The following is a 26,961-nucleotide window of genomic DNA, read 5'->3' as shown; positions in this document are numbered from 1 at the left end:
ATGGCAATATCGCGAAATGATCAAGTATGACACATAGAATAGATCTGCTATCCCCGTTTAAATAAAAAAAAATCATTTCAGTAGGCCTTTAATGTCATTTGTGTTCTTTGATGTTTCCCTCTTACACACATGTCTTACACACGTCACTTCCTGTCAATGAGAAAGGACGCAAAAGAGAAAGGCTCCGCTCTTGCTACCGGAGTTTTTTGTTAAATCTGAAGATTTTGACCACTGATTTGCGATCACAGCCACAGGAGAGTACCCTGGCATCTTCAATCTGATTTTGGTCAGTTGAGAGGCACTGATACGCTGAAAGAAGGCGAGTTGGGAGAGCCGTTAGACTCAAGCCAAAGGCGCCTTGCCGCAGATCAAAGCGGTTGCCTAGCAACCAAAAGCTACAGCGAGTTTACAGCTGTTTTAAAGTGATCCCGACGTCGCAGAGTGATATAAGTTGACAGGCTGACACCTCAAATTGATCTCTGAACGGCGCAAGATACGAAATTGTTGGAAAAAACAAGTTAAAGTGCCGCAAGTCGCTAAAGAAGCAACTGCCGTTAAGACACAAGCAAGAGGCAGTGACGTCAGTGACTGCCGCGATGCGAAAAGGTAAAGGAAAGATTGAAATCCCGAAACCTTCGGGGTCAGCTGTTACAGAACACAACTGGGAACAAGATTTGAGGTTGGACACAGGACATGATGGGAATCAAGAAGTGATACTACAAATACTTGAAGAAATGAAAGAAGAAATGAAAGAAATGAAAAAAGAAATGAAAGAAGAAATTAAAGAAATGAAAAAAGAAATGAAAGAAATGAAAGAAATGAAAGAAGAAATGAAAGAAATGAAAGAAGAATTGAAAGAATATCTGAGAAAAGTAACAACAGAACACCAACAAGATGTGAAAAGTCTGCAGGAAAATATAGAAAATCTGCAATCTCAGAACAACAGAAGAAATAATGAAGCCACTGAAATGGGCAAACGAATGAAGACCCTTCAAGAAGACAACAACATGTTGAGTAATATTATAGATGAAATGGATCAGGACAAACGAATGAATGATATCATCGTGACTGGGCACCGAATTAAACCAAGATCCTATGCGAAAGCTGTGAATAATGAAGGTGAACCAGATGGAATGGATATGATCTCAGCAGAACAGCAAGTGGTCAACTTTCTGCAATCAAAGGAAATTGAAATTGACATTAATACCATCGAAACTTGCATCCCACGGAACGGAAGAAACAACAACGCCACTCCAGTCGTGCTCGTGAAACTCGTAAACAGAAAGTCTAAAATGGCATTGCTGAGACAGGGAAAGAAGCTGAAGGGAACAAATGTGTACATGAATGAGCATCTCACAAAACGTAATGCTGGAATCGCCAAGAAAGCACGCGACTTGAGAAAGCAGGGAAAAATCCAGGGAACTTGGAGCACCAACTGTAAAATCTACATCAAGCTGAATGGAGGTCCAGAAGCAAGAGTAATTGTTGTCCATGACATCAAGGACCTGGACAATTTTTAAAGTTTACACAGCTACCAAAACAACGATGATAATGGACTCTGACAGAAAACAAACACCCAAATTCAACATCGACACTACTATGTTCCAAGGGACGACTAAACAAGAGGACCTACATTCAGGATTGCATCCACCTACACTTATTGAGATTATTGAAACAACATCAAAGATTGTTGAACAAGAAAATATGGAACTAAAAAATTTCTGCAACAAAGATTACAAAAACCAGGATTTGGAAAATGATATAGATCCAGATACAAATTTTTTCTCCCACATCAGTAATAATTGTTTTTATTATACAGATGATCAATATAATAGCAACATTACATGCGATAACAAATTGTCAATTATTCATTTTAATAGCAGAAGCTTGTATGCAAACTACAACAACATTAAGAACTTTTTGGAACACATCAACGAACCCTTCAAAGTGATTGCTGTCACAGAAACATGGATTGATGATAAAAAAGGAATAGATTTTGATCTGGAGGGATATGAACTAAACTACATCAACAGAACCAACAAAAATGGAGGAGGAGTAGCTGTGTACGTGATGAAGAACCTGAACTACAAAGTGGTAAAAAAACATGTCATTTGCTATAGATAATATCTTAGAATGTATAACCATTGAAATATGTCAAGAAAAAAGCAAAAACATTTTCATCAGTTGTATATATAGATCACCTAAGTCAAGTATAGAAACATTTGAAGAATGGATCAAGGCTACTTACATGGATAATGGTCAAAGAATAATGTTCTTATGTGGTGACTTTAATATTGACTTATTGAACCCTAACTAGCAAAAGTCTATTGATGACTTCATTGATACAATGTACAGCATCAGTTTATATCCAAAAATCACAAAGCCAAGTAGAATCACAGCACACTGTGCCACGCTTATTGATAATATTTTTACCAATGAGTTTGACAATAACACTACAAGTGGTCTACTTATAACCGACGTTAGTGATCATCTGCCAGTTTTTACAATATATGATGGACACTACAAGAAGAACATGGAAGACAAAAGGACATTTCGAAGACTGTGCACAGAGAAGAGGATGACTGCTTTCAAAATTGAGCTACAAAAGCAAGATTGGGACAATGTGTACAATGAAAACGAGGTTGATGAAGCATATGAACATTTCTTAAACAAGTTCATAATACTTTATGACAAACATTGTCCATGGATACAACTTAGTAATAAACAGAGAAAGAATAATCAACCATGGATGACAAAAGGATTAAAAAATGCTTGTAAGAAGAAGAATACACTATATAGAGAATTTATAGCACAAAGAACTATAGAGGCAGAAATTAAGTACAAAAAGTATAAAAACAAGTTAACAGACATACTACGATCATGTAGAAAAGAATATTACAGTGAATTATTGGACAGGAACAAAAATAATATGAGAGCAACATGGGGCATCCTCAATAGCATTATTAAAAATGGAACTAAGAGGGACTACCCTCAATACTTTTTAGACGGAAATAAAAACAATGACAACATAAAGGAAGTAGTTGAAAGCTTCAACAATTATTTTGTAAATATTGGACCAAAATTGGAAGAAAGGATTCCAGACCCAGTTCCAATTGAGGACTATAATGATACCATAGAGCGAAATCCCAACTCCATGTTCCTCAGTAATGTGACACAGGAGGAAATAGTTACAATCGTGAAAAAATGTAAATCTAAGACTTCAACTGATTGTAATGGAATTGATATGGAAACGATAAAAAAGGTTATAGAAGAGATCTCAGGACCATTAATGTATATTAGTAACCTATCATTTCAAACAGGTACATTTCCAAACAAAATGAAAATAGCTAAAGTTGCACCAATTTATAAGACTGGAGATAAACATCAATTTACAAATTATAGACCTGTTTCTTTACTTCCACAATTTTCTAAAATCATTGAAAAACTGTTTAATAACAGATTAGAGAGTTTCATAAATAAAAATAGAATACTCGAAGAGAACCAATATGGATACAGAGCTAATGTCTCAACTTCAATGGCTTTAATTGAAATTACAGAAGAAATTACCAATGCAATAGACAGTAAAAAATGTGCAGCAGCAGTTTTTATGGATCTAACTAAAGCATTTGACACAATTAATCACAATATTTTAATCAAAAAACTAGAACGATATGGCATCAGAGGGTTAGTCTTAAACTGGATAAGAAGTTATCTAACGAACAGGAAACAATACGTGAAGCTAGGCGAACACATGTCTACAACGCTAAATATATCCTGTGGTGTACCTCAGGGATCAATATTAGGACCTAAATTATTCAATCTCTATATAAATGACATTTGTAAAGTTACAAAAGATTTAAAGTTAGTATTATTTGCGGATGATACAACAGCGTTTTGTTCAGGAGAGAACACACAGGAGATAATACAAATAATAACAGAAGAAATTAACAAATTAAAAAGATGGTTTGACAAAAACAGACTATCGTTGAATCTTAGTAAAACTAAAATAATGCTATTTGGTAATAGTAGAAGAGAAAGTCAAACACAAATACAAATAGACGGAATACAAATTGAAAGAGTAAATGAAACCAAATTTCTAGGTATAATGATTGATGATAAATTGAACTGGAAATCTCACGTAAAAAATATACAACATAAAGTAGCAAGAAACACGTCAATAATGAATAAAACAAAACATGTTCTAGACAAAAAATCACTTCATATTCTATACTGCTCACTAGTGTTACCATATCTGAGCTACTGTGTAGAAATATGGGGAAATAATTACAAAAGTACACTTCATTCATTAACGGTGTTACAAAAAGGATCAGTTAGAATAATACATAATGTTGGATATAGAGAACATACAAATCCTTTATTTATTGAATCAAAGATACTGAAATTCCACGACATAGTGAATTTGCAAACAGCTAAAATTATGCACAAAGCAAACTATAACCTGCTACCCAAGAATATACAACAATTCTTCTCAACAAAAGAGGAGAAATATAATCTTAGAGAAAAACGTAATTTAAAACATTTGTACGCACGTACAACACTTAAGACCTTCAGTATATCAATATGTGGAATTAAATTATGGAATGGATTAAGCAAAGCAATCAAACAATGTACTAATATGATCCACTTCAAGAAACTCTTCAAACTTAAAGTGTTTACAAAGTACAAAGAAGAAGAACCATGACAAACATTCTCAATTTATTTAATCCATCCATTCATTCATTCTTAAAGTAATCTTACTTATCTCATCATATTAAATATGACTTTCTTCACCAATTATTATTATTAAATTCTTACTATTATTTATTTATTTATTTTTATTGTGATTACCTATGGAGTTTATTGTGAATACATTGAGAACAGGAAGTGAATAAAAAAGTTTCAGCAATTGTTATGTAAAGAAAAGGGGTAGGATTAAATAAGCTCTGCTTCTTCCTACTCCTTTTCGAACATGTTGAAAAGAGAAACTGGAAATTGTGATGTATCCTGTTGTATGCTTGCATGTTCGAAATCAACTCAAACTCTAACTCTAACTCTATGTGTGCTATGGCTATGAGTTGTTTCCCCCCTTGGCCTCAGTCTGGACCCCATGCTTAGACTACGGTAAATATTTTTTTCTTTTTACTCCCCTCAGGGATTAATAAAGTACTTCTGATTCTGATTCTGAAAATCGCACTCACAGCGAGTGTTTCTGCCCATGATTTGGGACTTCCCTTGTTTTTTTTTATTGTTTTATTTACTGGCAAGCAACTACGCAGAACCAAAGGCATGTAAAATTCAGAAGATAAGCAAACCTTGAGTTTTGCTGAATGCATAGATTCTCAATGTCCATACTCTCCCTGGACTGGTCACTCATTCATGTAAAATCTGACTGCTCAATAGCAACACACAGAAACGGAGCATCAGGCTGAGCTATGGTTTATTTGCATGAGACAGAACAGTCCTCCCAAAACCAGATGCTCTGAACATGGCTGTTCGGAGAGAGTTTTATTTGTGGCGGCCCGCCACGAAAGAATTACGTCCGCCACAAAAATATTTTTTTTTCTTTTCTTTTTCTTTCTTTTTTGTCCTGTCCAGCTTCTCATGCACATCTTATAGTTGATGTAGATGCCCATATAGGCTGTTCAGATTTACTTTACAAAAGAGAAGTGTAGGATACTTCTCTTGTTGCCTTATTCGTATTTGACCACTACTGTTTTCTGTTTATTTGTTACTGACTGTGGCAGGACACCTCTGCCTCTGTTTCACTTTATGTTGCTTGTAAATAATATGGTTGTAGTTAGAGATGTCCGATAATATCGGTCTGCCGATATTATCGGCCGATATATGCGTTAAAATGTAATATCGGAAATTATCGGTATCGTTTTTTTTTATTATCGGTATCATTTTTATTTTTTATTTTTTTTTTATTTTTTTATTAAATCAACATAAAAAACACAAGATACACTTACAATTAGTGCACCAACCCAAAAAACCTCCCTCCCCCATTTACACTCATTCACACAAAAGGGTTGTTTCTTTCTGTTATTAATATTCTGGTTCCTACATTATATATCAATATATATCAATACAGTCTGCAAGGGATACAGTCCGTAAGCACACATGATTGTGCGTGCTGCTGGTCCACTAATAGTAGTAACCTTTAACAGTTAATTTTACTAATTTTCATTCATTACTAGTTTCTATGTAACTGTTTTTATATTGTTGTACTTTCTTTTTTATTCAAGAAAATGTTTTTAATTTATTTATCTTATTTTACTAATTTTTAAAAAAAGTACCTTATCTTCACCATACCTGGTTGTCCAAATTAGGCATAATAATGTGTTAATTCCACGACTGCATATATCGGTTGATATCGGTATCGGTAATTAAAGAGTTGGGAAATATCGGAAATCGGCAAAAAGCCATTATCGGACATCCCTAGTTGTAGTAGTAGGCTAAAGTTAAATTATTTAGTATGCACTAATTAAAGGGGACATTTTAGCTTTTATATTTTATAAGATATATTTTTTGTAAGAACCACAATTAATAAATATATTTCAGTGAATAACTTATTGTTCAACTCTGTATATAAATATGTACATAAAGTGTTGTAATTATATTGTAAAATGGATGGATGGATGGATGGACGTTTAAAACAAAACTGTTATTATTAATTAGTAAGTATACATTTTTTGAGCCTTTTTAGAGAAAATCATATCATTGTAGTGAATTATGCAAATTACTCGATGATGTCATGTGACCACGCCCATAGCCACGCCCACATACACGCCCCCACCGCCACAGGTATCTTGGCAGTTTATGGGAAACACTGCAATCACTCTATTACAAAACAATAAGAGTTATAGAAGTTATTGGAAACTCAAGAAAGCCATGCCATTATGTTCTTTACAAGTGTATGTAAACTTTTGACCACGACTGCATTTTCTGATCGCACGCGTGTGTTGAAGTGATTTTTTTTCAACCCAGTTACTGCTCAACAAGTGTTCCCGCGTGGACAGGTCCTGCCCCGATCTGTGAAAATAATTGTATAATTTGTCTCCTTTCAGATAAAAAACATGTACAAACACCTTTTAAAGCGGCGACTGATTCATTTTATAGGTGATGCATCCCTGTAGGTGTGCTACAAGGCCAACGACTCCTGCTGCCTCCTCACATTGTGTGTGCCGCTCAATTTAATTAGCACTTTTCCCCTTGTCGGCAGGGGAGCTGAGAAACATACAGTGGTTAAATCAAAGTGTTCCACTGGAGATGATGAATTAGCACAACACCAGACAGCCTTCAGTCTGGGGAGTTGGCCAAACAAAGCATGGTGGTTCTATTAGACGAAAAGCATGGTGCTGATCTAAGTGTAGCTGAAACCTAGTGATTTAGGATTGGTTCAAACGTTGGTTAGTTACCTACATTATGGGCCTGGGGCCGTACTTATCAAGCTTCTTAGAATTACTCCTAAGAAGTCTGCTAAGAGTTGACTTAAGAGTAAATAAATTCTTCGCTGAAAGCTGCACTTAAAAGTTAGTTATCAAGCGTCTTACTCACACTTTCAGCGAAGTGTAGGACTGAATCTTAAGTGTCACACTCAGAGCTGAATTACGACATTACTATGTGCCGTAAACGGAATTTTAGGTGACGTCATTTCTGTGTCCATAGAAATGACCAATCACGGAAGGGAATCCGTTGTCTAAGAATAAAGAAATATCTTGGAAATATTTAAGTGGACAATGGGAGTGTATATTTTGACAATAAACTGCAAAATAATACAAAACAAACTAGTCCCCGCCGGCACTCACGCTACCGCTCCCTCTCTTCTCTCGCCCACACACTCACTGACGTCACTCACCTCACGGCCACACACATACGCTACTGTCATAACATTTTCTTTCCAATTCATTAATTAGGCAACTAATTTGAAACTGGTGTGGGTGGCTCTATATATACTAGCCCACTGCAGACACATGCAGAAATCAACAAGGAATGGAAAAGTATTAAATCTGTGACAAAAATAATATCCGCTCTGTCTAAACGATACCGTTTGATCAGCTGCTCGTCATCAAAAAAAAAAAAAACATTGTTCCGTTCCCTGAACGTTCGCGCACGTCTCTCTCGCCTCAGTGCCATCCCCTGCTGGCAACTCCTAACCACTTAAGACACCTCTGAAGGTCTCTTAAATATCGTAGAGAGTAGGAGTGATTCTTAGACTTAAGAACGTTGATAAAAAGCTTTTATTCTTAAGTTTGAGAGTAGGACTAAATTTCGCAAATTCTCAGGACTTAAGTGTAAAATGGCACTCTAAGAAGCTTTATAAGTACGGCCCCTGATCTACTAAGATCCAAACACCAAGCATTAAACAGCATGTGAAAGCTACACTATATTGCCAAAAGTATTTGGCTACCCATCCAAATGATCAGAATTAGGTGTCCTAATCAATTGGCCCGGCCACAGGTGTATAAAATCAAGCACTTAGGTATGGAGACTGTTTCTACAAACATTTGTGAAAGAATGGGCCGCTTTCAGTGATTTCCAGCGTGGAACTGTCATAGGATGCCACCTGTGCAACAAATCCAGTCGTGAAATTTCCTCGCTCCTAAATATTCCAACGTCAACTGTCGGCTTTATTATAAGAAAATGGAAGAGTTTGGGAACAACAGCAACTCAGCCACCAAGTGGTAGGCCACGTAAACTGACAGAGAGGGGTCGGCGGATGCTGAAGCGCATAGTGCAAAGACTTTCTGCACGGTCAGTTGCTACAGAGCTCCAAACTTCATGTGACCTTCCAATCAGCCCACGTACAGTACGCAGAGAGCTTCATGGAATGGGTTTCCATGGCCGAGCAGCTGCATCTAAGCCATACATCACCAAGTCCAATGCAAAGCGTGGGATGCAGTGGTGTAAAGCACGTCGCCACTGGACTCTATAGCAGTGGAGACGCCTTCTCTGGTGTGATGAATCACGCTTTTCCATCTGGCAATCTGATGGACCAGTCTGGGTTTGGAGGTTGCCAGGAGAACGCTACATTTCGGAGTGCATTGTGCCGAGTGTGAAATTTGGTGGAGGAGGAATTATAGTGTTGGGTTGTTCTTCAGGAGTTGGACTTGGCCCCTTAGTTCCAGTGAAAGGAAATTTGAATGCTCCAGGATACCAAAACATTTTGGACAATTCCATGCTCCCAACCTTGTGGGAACAGTTTTGAGCAGGCCCCTTCCTCTTCCAACATGACTGTGCACCAGTGCACAAAGCAAGGTCCATAAAGACATGGATGACAGATTCTGGTGTGGATGAAATTGACTGGCCTGCACAGAGTCCTGACCTGAACCAGATAGAACACCTTTGAGATGAATTAGAACGGAGACTGAGAGCCAGGCCTTCTTCCCTACCAACATCAGTGTGTGACCTCACCAATGCGCTATTGGAAGAATGGTCGAAAAATTCCTATAAACACACTCCGCATCCTTGTGGACAGCCTTCCCAGAAGAGTTGAAGCTGTAATAGCTGCAAAAGGTGGTCCTACATCATATTGAACCCTATGGGTTAGGAATGGGATGGCACTTCAAGTTCATATGTGAGTCAAGGCAGGTGGCTAAATACTTTTGGCAATATAGTGTATAAAATTGCGTGTACCATTAGTGTGCATGTTGCGGGTGATATACTAAAACAGCGTGTACAATTGACAACAAGTGCAAAAGTGGTGCAGACGGTACTATTTGAATGAGGATTTTGCATGTACTAGTGGCAATGCCCATGGAAACACTCATTTCCCTCCACATTCATGACATTATATGCTCCAACGGTCCAACCTGTGCTGTTTTGTTATGTTGGGGAATATGCAGCACACACGCCACCTTTTCGGGGCGATACACTGCAGAAGGGCGATCGAGACAACGGAACCTATTTTTAGTAAGCCGAAGGTGGGCTGTGGGAGTTGTTATTGTGCGTCTGGAATGAACCAGAAATGTATGCGAGAATGCATGGAAATGCATGTTGTAAGATGTTTTTACATATAAGATATACTTTATATTAATAACATATCTTTGAAAAAAAATAATGCAAAAAAAAATCATTAATAAATCTATTTAAGTTTGTTTTAATCAGCCCTTTTTGTCATCCAGCAATTGAAAAAATCTATTTCTGAATAGACAATATGTCTAATATTTTTTCTAATTTCTGACAGTCTTAATAAGTTGACACACGCACATTAGACGGCGGATTCTCTGTCCATCGTCTGTCTTCACAGCGCGATCTCCTCCTTTCTCACAGACATTCGTGCGTAACTGATAGCTGCAGTGAAATTGTCGACAGTTAGTATTACGGTTTCATATTAAAATGATTGATAAACCGTGATTAATAGCCGCACTTTGATAAACTCACAGACAGACTGGCGCTGAATAAGAAACTACATACCCCAATTAAACTTATTTAAAGACATTACTGTCTGGGCAACTAAACTATTCAATATGTTTTTAAGGTGCGTTTAAGGACCACTCAACAGAGTGGGACAGCACAACGTCTGACAGGCAAGTCTTATCAGTGAAGCATAAGAATTACAAAAAATGCTAAATGATGGCCTTTCTAACAAGGGGTATGTTTATTTTTGTATTTAAAAAAAAAAATCCAAAGATTTTAGTGTGTGTAAGTACTTTTTCAGCACATTCAACAATACTGCGATAATTATGATAACCATGACAATTTTGGTCACAATAACCGTGATATGAAATGTTCATATTCTTACATTCCCAGCAAGCACATTTTAAAACGTGCTAATTATAGATGCAAAACACTTTCAGAGTTAATAAATCACATTGAGAGCGCTAAATGATTATATGTGTAACTCATCCTCCTAGCATTGTGCACGTTCTAATCATCATATTATAGTCGGCATATACATGAAGAATTTCACGCTAAATGGATCGCGCTCTCAATTTTGCTCATTTAAGAGGCAATCTTTTGCGCACAAGTTTAACAGATCAGCTTTGCATGCGCTAGCAAGTTTGCACGTGTTTTAATACATGCAAACTTTTAGTAGATCAGGCCTTAATTGTGATAAGCTTGAGGCTGGAGTCTAGTGTACGCTTTGCTCTCCATCTGTTAGTACAAGTCAGTTGTAGACACTATAATCTTATCACTGCCACCTACAGGACTGGAGTACCCCCTGACATGATACTAATTTTCCCCTAAACTTGAGTCATTCTGCGAGTTCAACTGAATTAAAATCGACTTGATAACAACACATCTGTTCAAATGTCCACATTAGAACAACTTTCCTTTAGAAGGTAACCCAGGTAAATATAGTCATGCTTGAAATTACGAATATGTCTGAAGAGGCTTTAGAGACCCAAATGATGCAAAAAACCATTGAAGAAAGTACAAAACCCAAAACCAGTGAAGTTGGCACTTTGTGTAATTCGTAAATAAAAACAGAATACAAATATTTGCTAATACATTTCAACTTATATTCAATTGAATAGACAGCAAAGACAAGATATTTAATGTTCGAACTGAGAAACTTATTTTTTTTTTGGCAAATAATCATTAACTTAGAATTTAATGGCAGCAACACATTGCAAAAAAAGTTGGCAAAGGGGCATTTTTACCACTGTGTTACATGGCCTTTCCTTTTAACAACACTCAGTAAACGTTTGGGAACTGAGAAGACACATTTTTGAAGCTTTTCAGGCGGAATTCTTTCCCATTCTTGCTTGATGTACAGCTTAAGTTGTTCAACAGTCTCCGTTGTGTTGTTTTAGGCTTCATAATGCACCACACATTTTCAATGGGAGACAGGTCTGGACTACAGGCAGGCCAGTCTAATAACCGCACTCTTTTACTACGAAGCCACGTTGTTGTAACACGTGCAGAATGTGGCTTGGCATTGTCTGGCTGAAATAAGCAGGGGCGTCCATGAATAAGACATTGCTTGGATGGCAACATATGTTGCTCCAAAACCTGTATGTACCTTTCAGCATTAATGGTGCCTTCACAGATGTGTAAGTTACCCATGCCTTGGGCACTAATACACCCCCATACCATCACATATGCTGGCTTTTGAACTTTGCACCTATAACAGTTCTCTTTGGTCCAGAAGACACAATGTCCACAGTTTCCAAAAACAATATGAAATGTGGACTCGTCAGACCACAGAACCCTTTTCCACTTTGCATCAGTCCATCTTAGATGAGCTCGGGCCCAGTGAAGCCGGCGGCGTTTCTGGGTGTTGTTGATAAATGGCTTTTGCTTTGCATAGGGAGTTTTAACTTGCACTTACAGATGTAGCGACAAACTGTAGTTACTGACAGTGGTTTTCTGAAGTGTTCCTGAGCCCATGTAGTGATATCCTTTACACACTGATGTCGCTTTTTGATGCAGTGCCGCCTGAGGGATCGAAGGTCACGGGCATTCAATGTTGGTTTTTAGTGATTTCTCCAGATTCTCTGAACCTTTTTATGATATTACGGACCTTAGATGGTGAAATCCCTAAATTCCTTGCAATAGCTGGTTGAGAAATGTTGTTCTTAAACTGTTGGACAATTTCCTAATGCATTTATTCCCAAAGTAGTGACCCTCATCCCATCCTTGTTTGTGAATGACTGAGCATTTTATGGAAGCTGCTTTTATACCCTATCATGGCATCCACCTGTTCCCAATTAGCCTGTTCACCTGTGGGATGTTCCAAATAAGTGTTTGATGAGCATTCCTCAACTCTCTCAGTCTTTTTTGCCACTTGTGCCAGCTTTTTTGAAACATGTTGCAGGCATCACATTCCAAATGAGCTAACATTTGCAGAAAAAAAGTTTTCCAGTTTGAACATTAAGTATCTTGTCTTTGCAGTCTATTCAATTGAATATATGTTGAAAATGATTTGCAAATCATTGTATTCTGTTTTTATTTACCATTTACAAATCGTGCCAACTTCACTGCTTTTGGGTTTTGCACTACAGAGCGTTAAAGGAAATGGAAACGTACCTAAATCTCTGGACACAGGAGACACTGCTGCACTTTCCCCAATTTTAGCCACAGCGTCAAAATACAATCTTCCTGCCAAGGCCATTGCTGGGTAAAAGACAACAATATCATCAGTATTTATTAAGACAGTGTACATATATACATACACTTCTTAGTAGTGCTTCTACTGTATGTAATTTTCAAAAGTCAAATTTGCTCACCGGCTACAGATTTCTCGTAGTTCTTGCCCAGGTTGACCAGGTTCCTTAGACCCGGGTTGAACTGTTCCATCACATTCTGAGTGATCAGACAAGAGAGGAGAGAGAGACTTTTAGCACATGTCATTCTTGTTTAGCTTATATCAGGAATGTCAAACTCATTTTAGCTCGGGGGCCGCAAGGAGGAAAATCTATACTCATGTGGTAAACTCATGGCATAATAACTTAAAAATAAACAACAACTTCAGATCGTTTTCTTTGTTTTGCTGTGATCAAAAATAGAACAAGCACATTATGAAAATGTACATTTTACAAATAATTCTCTTGGCAAAACACTTTGTTAGTCGAAAATTCTGAGGAAAACAATTGGTGCAGTTTAAAAAACAGTCTCACTGTATTTAAACAGGCATTAAACTTTAAGCACTTCCTGTTAATCGTTCTCATGTTGGCAGTTCACCATTAAAGACGTGCTTGGAAAAGCAACCGAGTCTGTCCTCAAACCGCCGCTTTGGTGACATCCGCAACTGCCACAACACATTAATTTATCATCATTCAAATATTACCGATTATAATATAAACAAAACCATTTTCGTAATGACACCATAGCTGACATCAAGGTAACATAACTACAGACTTAACCAATGTGAACATTGTAGATTTAAGCATAAAATAAAACAGAACAAACAACAAATGTAGAAACACACATTTTTACAATGGAGTTCAGGGTGTGCAACTGCGAGCGCTGCATGGAACTCTAACTACTACGAAGTTATTTTGTCCATTGAGTGGGTGATTTACAATGAAAGAAGGTTTTGTGTGTCGATACTGCATCAGTCTGCCGCCATCTGCTGCCAGTAACAACAGGAGCAGCTGATTGCTTGCACCTCTGCTGATTGGAGTCGCAGTAGCTTAAAAGTCAGCTGACACTTCATCTTTAAAGAGTGTCAAGTGTGACGTGAGTCGCACTCAAATTGCTGTTGCAAAAAAAACAACAACTGGAGTTTCTTTCAATAAAAAAATTGCAGCGCATTTTTATACCTAGCAAACTCATCTTGTAGGCCGCGGGCCGGATTAAACCTGTTCGCGGGCCTGGTATGGCCCACGGGCCATGTGTTTGACACCCCTGGCTTATATGGTTATGCTTTATGGTTAAGAATTTGGTCAATTATGTCACATTTTGTCATTCTAACATACGCATCGATAAAGCTAAATTGTGCACTTGGTTGTGTGGCTTGTGCAGCCCTTTGAGACACTCGTGATTTAGGGCTATATAAATGAACTTTGATTGATTGATTGATAAACTGTATATGTAAACTGTAATATTGTACATGGTATTTGGGATTTGTTTTATATTGTATACAAATATAATATAATAATATAATATATCAGTATATATTATATACTGTATATAGAATATGTGAATATTACATATATTTTATATTGCTACTACGGTACATTTTAGTCTACTCTATACCTGCATTATCCTTTCCATCCTTTGTAACTGAGCTACTGTGTGGAACAATTTCCCTTGTGGATCAATAAAGTTTGTCTAATCTAATCTAATCTAATCTAATTTGGCAGCAACACAGTCCACAGAATACTTTGCTACGAAAACGGGCTCCCATAAGAAACCATGTTGGCAAAATTGACACGTTTAGTGCACTGACATAAACAAAACAAACCCTATTTTACAGATGTCCCATATTGGTGGACTTGGTGTACTATTTGAGTCTTTGTGTTAATTTCAACTATCCAAGGTGGCTGCTATCGTTGACAACTGGCAAGCGGAGCGATCGCATTCATTATATATGTCCACCTTGTGCGTGCATGTATTCAATGTGCACAATGTTGGCTCATGGGCTGTGATTTAAGGGTAGTCCTTCTAGTTCAGCTCGGTTCAGTTCCAGTTTATGTGGAACATGCATGCGATGCAATGTCATGCATCACACAATTCCAGTTGTTTCATTACAGCACGTCCGAAAAGAAGTAGGAAGAAGCAGAGTTTATTTAACCCTACCCCTTTTCATACCAGAGCAATTTTATCCAATTTCCTTGTTCTCTGTAACAGTACAGTGAACACATAAATAAATAAATAAATAATATACCATAGTAAGCAAACTGTACTGTACTTTGTGAACACTTGTAGTTTGAACAGTCATCATATTGGTGCTTTGTTTGATTTCTTTGCTTAATCCATTCCACAATTTAATTCCACATACTGATATACTAAAGGTTTTAGGTGTTGTACGAGCATACACATTTTTTTAAATTATATTTTCCTCTAAGGTTATATTTCTCCTCTTTTGTTGAGAAGAATTGTTGTATATTCTTGGGTAGCAAGTTGTAGTTTGCTTTATACATAATTTTAGCTGTTTGCAAATGCACCAAATCGTTGAATTTCAATAATTGTGATTTAATAAATAAAGGGTTTGTATGTTCTCTATATCCAACATTATGTATTATTCTAATTAATCTTTTTTGTAACACAGTTAGTGAATGAAGCACACTTTTGTAGTTATTTCCCCATATTTCTACACAATAACTCAGATATGTAACACTAGTGAGCAGTAGAGATAAGGAAGTGATTTTTGGTCTAGAACATGTTTTGCTTTATTCATTATTGACTTGTTTCTTGCTACTTTATGTTGTATATTTTTTTTACATGAGATTTCCAATTCATTTTATCATCTATTATTACACCCAAAAATGTGTTTTATTTCACCCTTTTTACATTTTTTACATGAGATTTCCAATTCATTTTATCATCTATTATTACAACCAAAAATGTGTTTTATTTGACCCTTTTTACATTTTTTACATGAGATTTTCAATTCATTTTATCATATATTATTACACCCAAAAATGTGTTTTATTTGACCCTTTTTACATTTTTTACATGAGATTTCCAATTAATTTTATCATCTATTATTACAACCAAAAATGTGTTCTATTTTACCCTTTTTACATTTTTTACATGAGATTTCCAATTTATTTTATCATCTATTATTACACCCAAAAATGTGTTTTATTTCACCCTTTTTACATTTTTTACATGAGATTTCCATTTAATTTTATCATCTATTATTACAACCAAAAATGTGTTCTATTTTACCCTTTTTACATTTTTTACATGAGATTTCCAATTAATTTTATCATCTATTATTACACCCAAAAATGTGTTTTTGTTTGACCCTTTTTACATTTTTTACAGGAGACTTCCAATTCATTTTATCATCTATTATTACACCCAAAAATGTGTTTTATTTTACCCTTTTTACATTTTTTACATGAGATTTCCAATTAATTTTATCATCTATTATTACAACCAAAAATGTGTTCTATTTTACCCTTTTTATATTTTTTACATGAGATTTCCATTTCATTTTATCATCTATTATTACACCCAAAAATGTGGTTTATTTGACCCTTTTTAATTTTTTTACATGAGATTTCCAATTCATTTTATCATCTATTATTACAACCAAAAATGTGTTCTATTTGACCCTTTTTACATTTTTTACATGAGATTTACAATTAATTTTATCATCTATTATTACACCCAAAAATGTGTTTTATTTGACCCTTTTTAAATTTTTTACATGAGATTTCCAATTCATTTTATCATCTATTATTACAACCAAAAATGTGTTTTATTTGACCCTTTTTACATTTTTTACATGAGATTTCCAATTCATTTTATCATCTATTATTACACCCAAAAATGTGTTTTTGTTTGAACCTTTTTACATTTTTTACATTAGATTTCCAATTCATTTTATCATCTATTATTACAACCAAAAATGTGTTTTATTTGACCATTTTTACATTTTTTACATGAGATTTCCAATTCATTTTATCATCTATTATTACACACAAAAATGTGTTTTATTTTACCCTTTTTAATTTTTTTACATGAGATTTCCAATTCATTTTATCATCTTTTATTACAACCAAAAATGTGTTTTATTTTACCCTTTTTACATTTTTTACATGAGATTTCCAATTCATTTTATCATCTATTATTACACCCAAAAATGTGTTTTATTTTACCCTTTTACATTTTTTACATGAGATTTCCAATTAATTTTATCATCTATTATTACAACCAAAAATGTGTTCTATTTTACCCTTTTTACATTTTTTACATGAGATTTCCAATTCATTTTATCATCTATTATTACACCCAAAAATGTGTTTTATTTGACCCTTTTTAATTTTTTTACATGAGATTTCCAATTCATTTTATCATCTATTATTACACCCAAAAATGTGTTTTTGTTTGACCCTTTTTACATTTTTTACATGAGATTTCCAATTCATTTTATCATCTATTATTACACCCAAAAATGTGTTTTATTTCACCCTTTTTACATTTTTTACATGAGATTTGCAATTCATTTTATCATCTATTATTACACCCAAAAAATGTGTTTTATTTGACCCTTTTTAATTTTTTTACATGAGATTTCCAATTCATTTTATCATCTATTATTACACCCAAAAATGTGTTTTATTTTGCCCTTTTTATTTTTTTTACATGAGATTTCCAATTCATTTTATCATCTATTATTACACCCAAAAATGTGTTTTTGTTTGACCCTTTTTACATTTTTTACATGAGATTTCCAATTCATTTTATCATCTATTATTACACCCAAAAATGTGTTTTATTTGACCCTTTTTAATTTTTTCACATGAGATTTCCAATTCATTTTATCATCTATTATTACAACCAAAAATGTGTTTTATTTTACCCTTTTTACATTTTTTACATGAAATTTCCAATTAATTTTATCATCTATTATTACACCCAAAAATGTGTTTTATGTTACCCTTTTTACATTTTTTACATGAGATTTCCAATTCATTTTATCATCTATTATCACACCCAAAAATGTGTTTTATTTTACCCTTTTTACATTTTTTACATGAGATTTCCAATTCATTTTATCATCTATTATTACACCCAAAAATGTGTTTTATTTGACCCTTTTTAATTTTTTTACATGAGATTTCCAATTCATTTTATCATCTATTATTACAACCAAAAATGTGTTCTATTTTACCCTTTTTACATTTTTTACATGAGATTTCCAATTCATTTTATCATCTATTATTACACCCAAAAATGTGTTTTATTTTACCCTTTTTACATTTTTTACATGAGATTTCCAATTAATTTTATCATCTATTATTACAACCAAAAATGTGTTCTATTTTACCCTTTTTATATTTTTTACATGAGATTTCCAATTCATTTTATCATCTATTATTACACACAAAAATGTGTTTTATTTTACCCTTTTTAATTTTTTTTACATGAGATTTCCAATTCATTTTATCATCTATTATTACAACCAAAAATGTGTTCTATTTGACCCTTTTTACATTTTTTACATGAGATTTCCAATTAATTTTATCATCTATTATTACACCCAAAAATGTGTTTTATTTGACCCTTTTTATTTTTTTTTACATGAGATTTCCAATTCATTTTATCATCTATTATTACAACCAAAAATGTGTTTTATTTGACCCTTTTTACATTTTTTTACATGAGATTTCCAATTCATTTTATCATCTAATATTACACCCAAAAATGTGTTTTATTTTACCCTTTTTACATTTTTTTACATGAGATTTCCAATTAATTTTATCATCTATTATTACAACCAAAAATGTGTTCTATTTTACCCTTTTTACATTTTTTACATGAGATTTCCAATTCATTTTATCATCTATTATTACACCCAAAAATGTATTTTATGTCACCCTTTTTACATTTTTTACATGAGATTTCCAATTCATTTTATCATCTATTATTACAACCAAAAATGTGTTTTATTGTACCCTTTTTACATTTTTTACATGAGTTTTCCAATTCATTTTATCATCTATTATTACAACCAAAAATGTGTTTTATTGTTCCCTTTTTACATTTTTTACATGAGATTTCCAATTCATTTTAACATCTATTATTACACCCAAAAATGTGTTTTATTTTACCCTTTTTACATTTTTTACATAAGATTTCCAATTAATTTTATCATCTATTATTACAACCAAAAATGTGTTTTATTTTACCCTTTTTACATTTTTTACATGAGATTTCCAATTCATTTTATCATCTATTATTACACCCAAAAATGTGTTTTATTTTACCCTTTTTACATTTTTTACATGAGATTTCCAATTAATTTTATCATCTATAATTACAGCCAAAAATGTGTTCTATTTTATCCTTTTTACATTTTTTACATGAGATTTCCAATTCATTTTATCATCTATTATTACACCCAAAAATGTGTTTTATTTTACCCTTTTTACATTTTTTACATGAGATTTCCAATTCATTTTATCATCTATTATTACAACCAAAAATGTGTTCTATTTTACCCTTTTTACATTTTTTACATGAGGTTTCCAATTCATTTTATCATCTATTATTACACCCAAAAATGTGTTTTATTTTACCCTTTTTACATTTTTTACATGAGATTTCCAATTTATTTCATCATCTATTATTACAACCAAAAATGTGTTCTATTTTACCCTTTTTACATTTTTTACATGAGGTTTCCTATTCATTTTATCATCTATTATTACACCCAAAAATGTGTTTTATTTTACCCTTTCAATATTTACTCCTTCCATTTGTATTTGTGTTTGACTTTCTCTTCTACTGTTACCAAATAGCATTATTTTAGTCTTACTGAGATTCAAACATAGTCTGTTTTTGTCAAAACATCTTTTTAATTCGTTAATTTCTTCTGTTATTATTTGCATTATCTTCTGTGTGTTCTCTCCTGAACAAAACAGTTTTATCGTCTGCAAGTAATACTGACTTTAAGTCCTTTGTAACTTTACAAATGTCATTTATATCGAGATTGAACAATTTCGGTCCGAGTATTGAACCCTGAGGTACGTCACATTTTATTTTTAGCTCTGTGAAGGTGTGTTCGCCTATCTTCAAGTATGCAACTGGAGAGGGGGGGATTTCTGTTTAATTCAGTTGCTCCAGGAAGAATGTTACAGCTTATCTCCGTAATAATGTCAATTAGCCAGCTATTTTTGTATGTGTGTAACCATGTTGGGACGTGAATGCACACACACCCAAACCCAGATAGCAGGAAATGATTAAAAACACAAGCAGTGAGCCAAAACAAGTTCAGCATGTCACAAGAAGCTTGAAATGTACAGCTAGCATTTTGTTAATGAATGTCAGGTCACCTGCACATGCTGAGATCATAGTATTTACATTATAAGCAGTAAACAACCAAGGATGATTTTGAAGTGTGCTATTAGACAGGGGGGTCAGCAACCCGCGGCTCTAGAGCCACATGCGGCTCTTTAGCGCTGCCCTAGTGGCTCCCTTGACCTGAAAAAACATGACACACACCTTCCTAATTATTATAAATTCCACTGTTTGTGTTATACATGCTTCACTGATGAGAGTATTTGGCAAGCGCCGTTTTGTCCTACTATTTTCGGCGATCCATGAACTCATCGTAGTTTGTTTACATGTACAACTTTCTCCGATGCTGCCACAGAAAGACGTGTTTTATGCCACTCCTTCTTTGTCTCGTTTTGTCCACCAAACGTTTTATGCTGTGCGCGAATGCACAAAGGTGAGCTTTGTTGATTTTATTGATTTGCTGGAGTGCTAATCAGGCATATTTGGTCAATCCACGACCGCAAGCCAATCGATGCTAACATGCTATTTAAGCTAGCTGTATGTACATATTGCATCATTATGCCTCGTTTGTAGGTATATTTGAGCTCATTTAATTTCCTTTACTTATGTCCTCTGTGTATTTAATTTATATTTACATGTCTCATGACACATTATCTGTATGTAATATTGGCTGCATGTCTGATAGTTGTTTGTGTGCCATGTTGTTCCAGACCACAGCAAACGTTACCCAGCTTGCAAAGATTGTAATAAATCCATTAGAAGACGACAGCCTGTTGTTTCCTTGAACTTGGACACACACATCTATACCTTTGGCCATTTTTAAGCCAGTCATTTCCAGAAGTTATCTCACCCTGAGAGAAGCTTCAATTTTACTAATGTTTTCCAATGTTGCAAAAATGTGTAGATTAAAAATTAAAATACAACATTTCTGTCAATGAAGATTTGCGTCAGCCTTTGATAGTAGGCTAATCAGTGTTTCCCACACATTCATTTATTTGTGGCGGCCCACCACGAAAGAATTACGTCCGCCACAAATAGATTCTTTTTAAAAAAAAATTATTTATTTATTTATTTTTTTTGTCCGGTCCAGCTTCTCAGGCAAATCATATAGTTGATTTAGATGCCCATATAGGCTGTTCAGATTTACTTTACAAAAGAGAAGTGTAGGATACTTCTCTTGTTGCCTTATTTGTTTTTGACCACTACTGTTTTCTGTTTATTTGTTACTGACTGTGGCAGGACACCTCTGCCTCTGTTTCACTTTATGTTGCTGGTAAATAATATGGTTGTAGTAGTAGGCTAAAGTTAAATTATTAGTATGCACTAATTAAAGGGGCAGAGCTTTAAGAGACATTTTAGCTTTTATATTTTATAAGATATATTTTTTGTAAGAACCACAATTAATAAATATATTTCAGTGAATAACTTACTGTTCAAATCTGTATATAAATATGTACGTAAAGTGTTGTAATTATATTGTAAAATGGATGGATGGATGGACGTTTAAAACAAAACTGTTATTATTAATTAGTAAGTAAACATTTTTTGAGCCTTTTTAGAGAAAATCTTATCATTGTAGTAAATTATGCAAATTACTCGATGATGTCATGGTGACCACGCCCATAGCCACGCCCCCACCGCCACAGGTATCTTGGCAGTTTATGGGAAACACTGCTAATATAGACACTTACATCATGTGTTGCCTTCTTTATAACACTTACATAAGACTTTTAAAGTCATTTTGATAGTAGGCTAATATAGCTAATATAGACACTTACATCATGTGTTGCCTTCATTATAACACTTATATAAGGCTTTTAATTTTTTGCGGCTCCGGACAGATTTTTTGGGGGGTTATTTTTGGTCCAATATGGCTCTTTCAACATTTTGGGTTGCCGACCCCTGAGCTACACCAACAAAGCTTATTATAAAGTCAATAGTATTAGTTTTGACAACAAAATGAATCCTACAAAGATGAACTCATAATGAACTGCAATAAATCTGACCTAATTTTGATTTGTTCAAAAAACATCCAAAAAAACATTGTTTGCGTGCGAGGTTGTTCCAGACCACAGCAAACGTTACCCAGCTGCCGTTTCCTTTAACTTGTACACACACATCTATTCTGAGCCAGTAATTTCCAGACGTTGTCTCATCCTGTGACAAGCCTACGAAGATTTTGCGTCAGCCTGCGACACAAATAGTCATTTTGATAGTAGACTAATATAGCTAATATAGACACTTACATCATGTGTTGCCTTCATTATAACACTTATATAAGACTTTTAATTTTTTGCTGCTCCAGACAAATTTCATTTTTTGTATTTTTGCTCCTTCAACATTTTGGGTTGCCGACCCCTGTATTAGACCAACTGGTTGTCCAGATTGGAAAAGATTAACTATTTTTTGGACACATACAGTCGCGATCTAAAGTTTACATACACTTGTAAAGAACATAATGTCATGGCTGTCTTGAGTTTCCAAAAATGTCTACAACTCTTATTTTTTGGTGATAGAGTGATTGGAGCACATACTTGTTGGTCACAAAAAAACATTCATGAAGTTTGGTTCTTTTATGAATTTATTATGGGTCTACTGAAAATGTGAGCAAAGGTATACATACAGCAATGTTAATATTTGCTTACATGTCCTTTGGCAAGTTTCACTGCAATAAGGCACTTTTGGTAGCCATCCACAAGCTTCTGCTTGAATTTTTGATTACTCCTTTTGACAAAATTGGTGCAGTTCAGCTAAATGTGTTGGTTTTCTGACATGGACTTGTTTCTTCAGCATTGTCCACATGTTTAAGTCAGGACTTTGGGAAGGCCATTCGAAACTCATAATTCTAGCCTCATTTAGCCATTCCTTTACCACTTTTGATGTGTGTTTGGGGTCATTGTCCTGTTGGAACACCCAACTGCGTCCAAGACCCAACCTCCGGGCTGATGATTTTAGCTTGTCCTGAAGAATTTGGAGGTAATCCTCCTTTTTCATTGTCCCATTTACTCTCTTGTAAAGCACCAGTTCCATTGGCAGCAAAACAGGCCCAGAACATAATACTACCACCACCATGCTTGACGGTAGGTATGGTGTTCCTGGGATTAAAAGCCTCCAAACATATTGCTGGGTATCGTGGCCAAACAGCTCAATTTTTGTGTCATCTGACATCACATGGACAATGATAAGACCTTCTGGAGGAAAGTTCTGTGGTCAGATCCAGCAGATTTTCTCACATTTTCAGTAGACCCATAATAAATTCATAAAACAACCAAACTTCATCAATGTTTTTTTGTGTGACCAACAAGAATGTGCTCAAAAATAAAAAATAAAAATAAAAAGTTGTAGAAATAATTGGAAACTCAAGAGAGCCATGACATTATGTTCTTTACAAGTGTATGTACATTTTTGACCACGACTGTAGCTAATATAGACACTTACATCATGTGTTGCCTTCATTATAACACTTATATAAGGCTTTAAATTTTTTGCGGCTCCAGACAAATTTTATTTTTTGTATTTTTGGTCCAATATGGCTCTTTCAACAACTGGGTGTCCATATTGGAAAAGATTAACTTTTTTTTTTTGGACACATGAATGGTTTTTAAGCAAGTGGGTGAACCTGCTGTGCTCCAATACCCACCTTGTATGTACTTTCAGTGATCTTGTTCACCTCCTGCGCACTCCTCGACATCTTTAAATCCCTTTAAAAAACAAAAAAACAGGAAAAAAAAACAACCAAAAAACTCCAGATATGGACCAGAAGAAAAACAACACCAAGGTATCAAGGGGTCCACCTTGTGTCAACAACAAAAGAGGGGGGGAAAAGTGACCAATTTTATGGTCACATAAAAGTCCTCATAGCCAGCAAGAGACCCGAGACATGTTTATGTTCATTAAAATGACTAAAACGTGCGAAAATGATGTCCAAAGTGGGAAAGTCCAGCTGTGTGTTGCTACACAGAGAGAGAAAAAACTACTGTCAAACTTGTTGTAGGTGGTGAGTTCAAGGAAGGTATAAAAAAAAAGGTGGATATGTATGTCAAGTGCATCCTTCTCTCGTTAACAGTTTCAAAAATAAAATAACAATTTAATTAAACACTAAACATAAAAACTATGTTTCCCAATAAATGTATCCGTTGTTGAGGCATTTTAAAGAAGTTGTATATTTTAGAAATGAAGGTGGCTGCTTCAGGGAAATTAGCAGCGATCCACGCTTTGCAGAGCTTTTACTTTGAAGACAACTTTTATGGCTTCCTCTCTCTCGTTACCTTAGCTTAACGTGAACGCCAAAGCAGGTATAAAGTGTACGGTGGAAGTAAACAAGTGGAGGCTAGCGCCCTCTGCAGGCGCTTTATGGTACAATTACACTCACATTTAGTTTTACGTTCAGAAAAAAAAAAAATGTTTGGAATGTTTAAAATGTTGTTATACTTGAAATGAGTGTTTTAGCCCTGCCCTGCTAGTTAATGCAGCACTTCGTTTTTTAAAGAGTGGGGAAAAGATTTAAAAAAAACAAGACAACATATTTTGCAAACCTGCTCTCCCTCGTGGCTCCCTGGACCTCTTTCAGAGATGTGTGAAAATGGAAAAAAATGAAGAAAAAATATATATTTTTTGTTTTAATATATTTTCTGTAGGAGAACAAACATGACACAAACCTTCCTAATTGTTATAAACCCCACTGTTTATGTTATACAGGCTTCACTGATGAGGGTCTTTGGCAAGCATCGTTTTGTCCTACTAATTTGAGCGATCCTTGAACTCATCGTGGTTTGTTTACATGTACAACTTTCTCCGATGCCGCCACAAAAAGATGTGTTTTATGCCACTCCTTCTTCGTCTCATTTTGTCCACCAAACGTCTTATGCTGTGCGTGAATGCACAAAGGTGCACTTTGTTGATGTTATTGACTTATTGGAGTGCTAATCAGGCATATTTGCTCACTGCACGACTGCAAGCTAATCAATGCTAACATGCTATTTAGGCTAGCTGTATGTACATATTGCATCATTATGCCTCACTTGTAGGTATATTTGAGCTCATTTAATATCCTTTACTTGTATATAATTGAGTTTTGCATGTCTCATGACACATTATCTGTATGTAATATTGGCTGCATTTCTCATAGTTGTTTGTGTGCCATGTTGTTCCAGACCACAGCAAACGTTACCCAGCTTGCAAAGATTGTCATAAATCCATTAGAAGAAGACAGCCTGCCGTTTCCTTCAACTTGGACACACACATCTATACCTTTGGCATTTCTAAGCCAGTCATTTCCAGAAGGTATCTCATCCTGTGAGAAGCCTCCATTTTACTAATGTTTTCCAATGTTGTAAAAACGTGTATAATAAAAATTAAAATACAACATGTCTATCAATAAAGATTTGCGTCTAATATAGACACTTACATCATTTTTGCCTTCATCATAACACTTATATAAGACTTTTGAAGTCATTTTGATAGTAGGCTATTATAGCTAATATAGACACTTACATCATGTGTTGCCTTCATTATAACACTTATATAAGACTTTTAAAGTAATTTTGATAGTAGGCTAAGATAGCTAATATAGACACTTACATCATGTGTTGCCTTCATCATAACACTTATATAAGACTTTTGAAGTCATTTTGATAGTAGGCTATTATAGCTAATATAGACACTTACATCATGTGTTGCCTTCATTATAACACTTATATAAGACTTTTAAAGTAATTTTGATAGTAGGCTATTATAGCTAATATAGACACTTACACCATGCGTTGCCTTCATTATAACACTTATATAAGACTTTTAAAGTCATTTTGATAGTAGGCTATTATAGCAAATATAGACACTTACATCATGTGTTTTCTTCATTATAACACTTATATAAAACTTTTAAAGTAATTTTGATAGTAGGCTATTATAGCTAATATAGACACTTACACCATGCGTTGCCTTCATTACAACACTTATATACAGCTTTTAAATTAATTTTGATAGTAGGCTATTATAGCTAATATAGACACTTACTTCATGTGTTGCTTTCATCATAACACTTATATACGACTTTTGAAGTCATTTTGAAAGTAGGCTATTATAGCTAATATAGACACTTACATCATGTGTTGCCTTCAATATAACACTTATAGAATACTTTTAAAGTAATTTTGATAGTAGGCTATTATAGCAAATATAGACACTTACATCACATGTTGTCTTCATTATAACACTTATATACGACTTTTAAAGTCATTTTGATAGTAGGCTAATATAGCTAATATAGACACTTACATCATGTGTTGCCTTCATTATAACACTTATATAAGACTTTTAAAGTCATTTTGATAGTAGGCTATTATAGCTAATATAGACACTTACTTCATGTGTTGCCTTCATCATAACACTTATATACGACTTTTGAAGTCATTTTGATAGTAGGCTATTATAGCTAATATAGACACTTACTTCATGTGTTGCCTTCATCATAACACTTATATACGACTTTTGTAGTCATTTTGATAGTAGGCTATTATAGACACTTACATCATGTGTTGCCTTCATTATAACACTTATATAAATCTTTTAAAGTAATTTTAATAGTAGGCTATT

The 26,961-nt window shown here is 34.5% G+C and overlaps 1 protein-coding gene across 1 annotated transcript in view; it reads right to left on the bottom strand.

Moving 5' to 3' along the window:
- Positions 1-24,363, bottom strand: part of baiap2l1b (BAR/IMD domain containing adaptor protein 2 like 1b) — a 104,341-nt gene extending 79,978 nt beyond the window's left edge. Inside the window, exons 1-3 of the mRNA XM_062036858.1 lie at positions 24,008-24,363; positions 13,176-13,251; positions 12,976-13,062 (exon numbers count right to left, since the gene is read on the bottom strand). Coding sequence (XP_061892842.1) covers positions 12,976-13,062; positions 13,176-13,251; positions 24,008-24,058 — 214 coding nt within the window. The 5' untranslated portion in view covers positions 24,059-24,363. The remainder of the gene's footprint in view (positions 1-12,975; positions 13,063-13,175; positions 13,252-24,007) is intronic.
- Positions 24,364-26,961: the final 2,598 nt, after the last annotated feature.

The sequence above is a fragment of the Entelurus aequoreus genome, linkage group LG25 (genome assembly GCF_033978785.1).
Source record: "Entelurus aequoreus isolate RoL-2023_Sb linkage group LG25, RoL_Eaeq_v1.1, whole genome shotgun sequence".
NCBI lineage: Eukaryota > Metazoa > Chordata > Actinopteri > Syngnathiformes > Syngnathidae > Entelurus > Entelurus aequoreus.
Note: the sequence above shows the minus strand (reverse complement) of the source record. Positions and strands in the feature narration are given on the sequence as shown.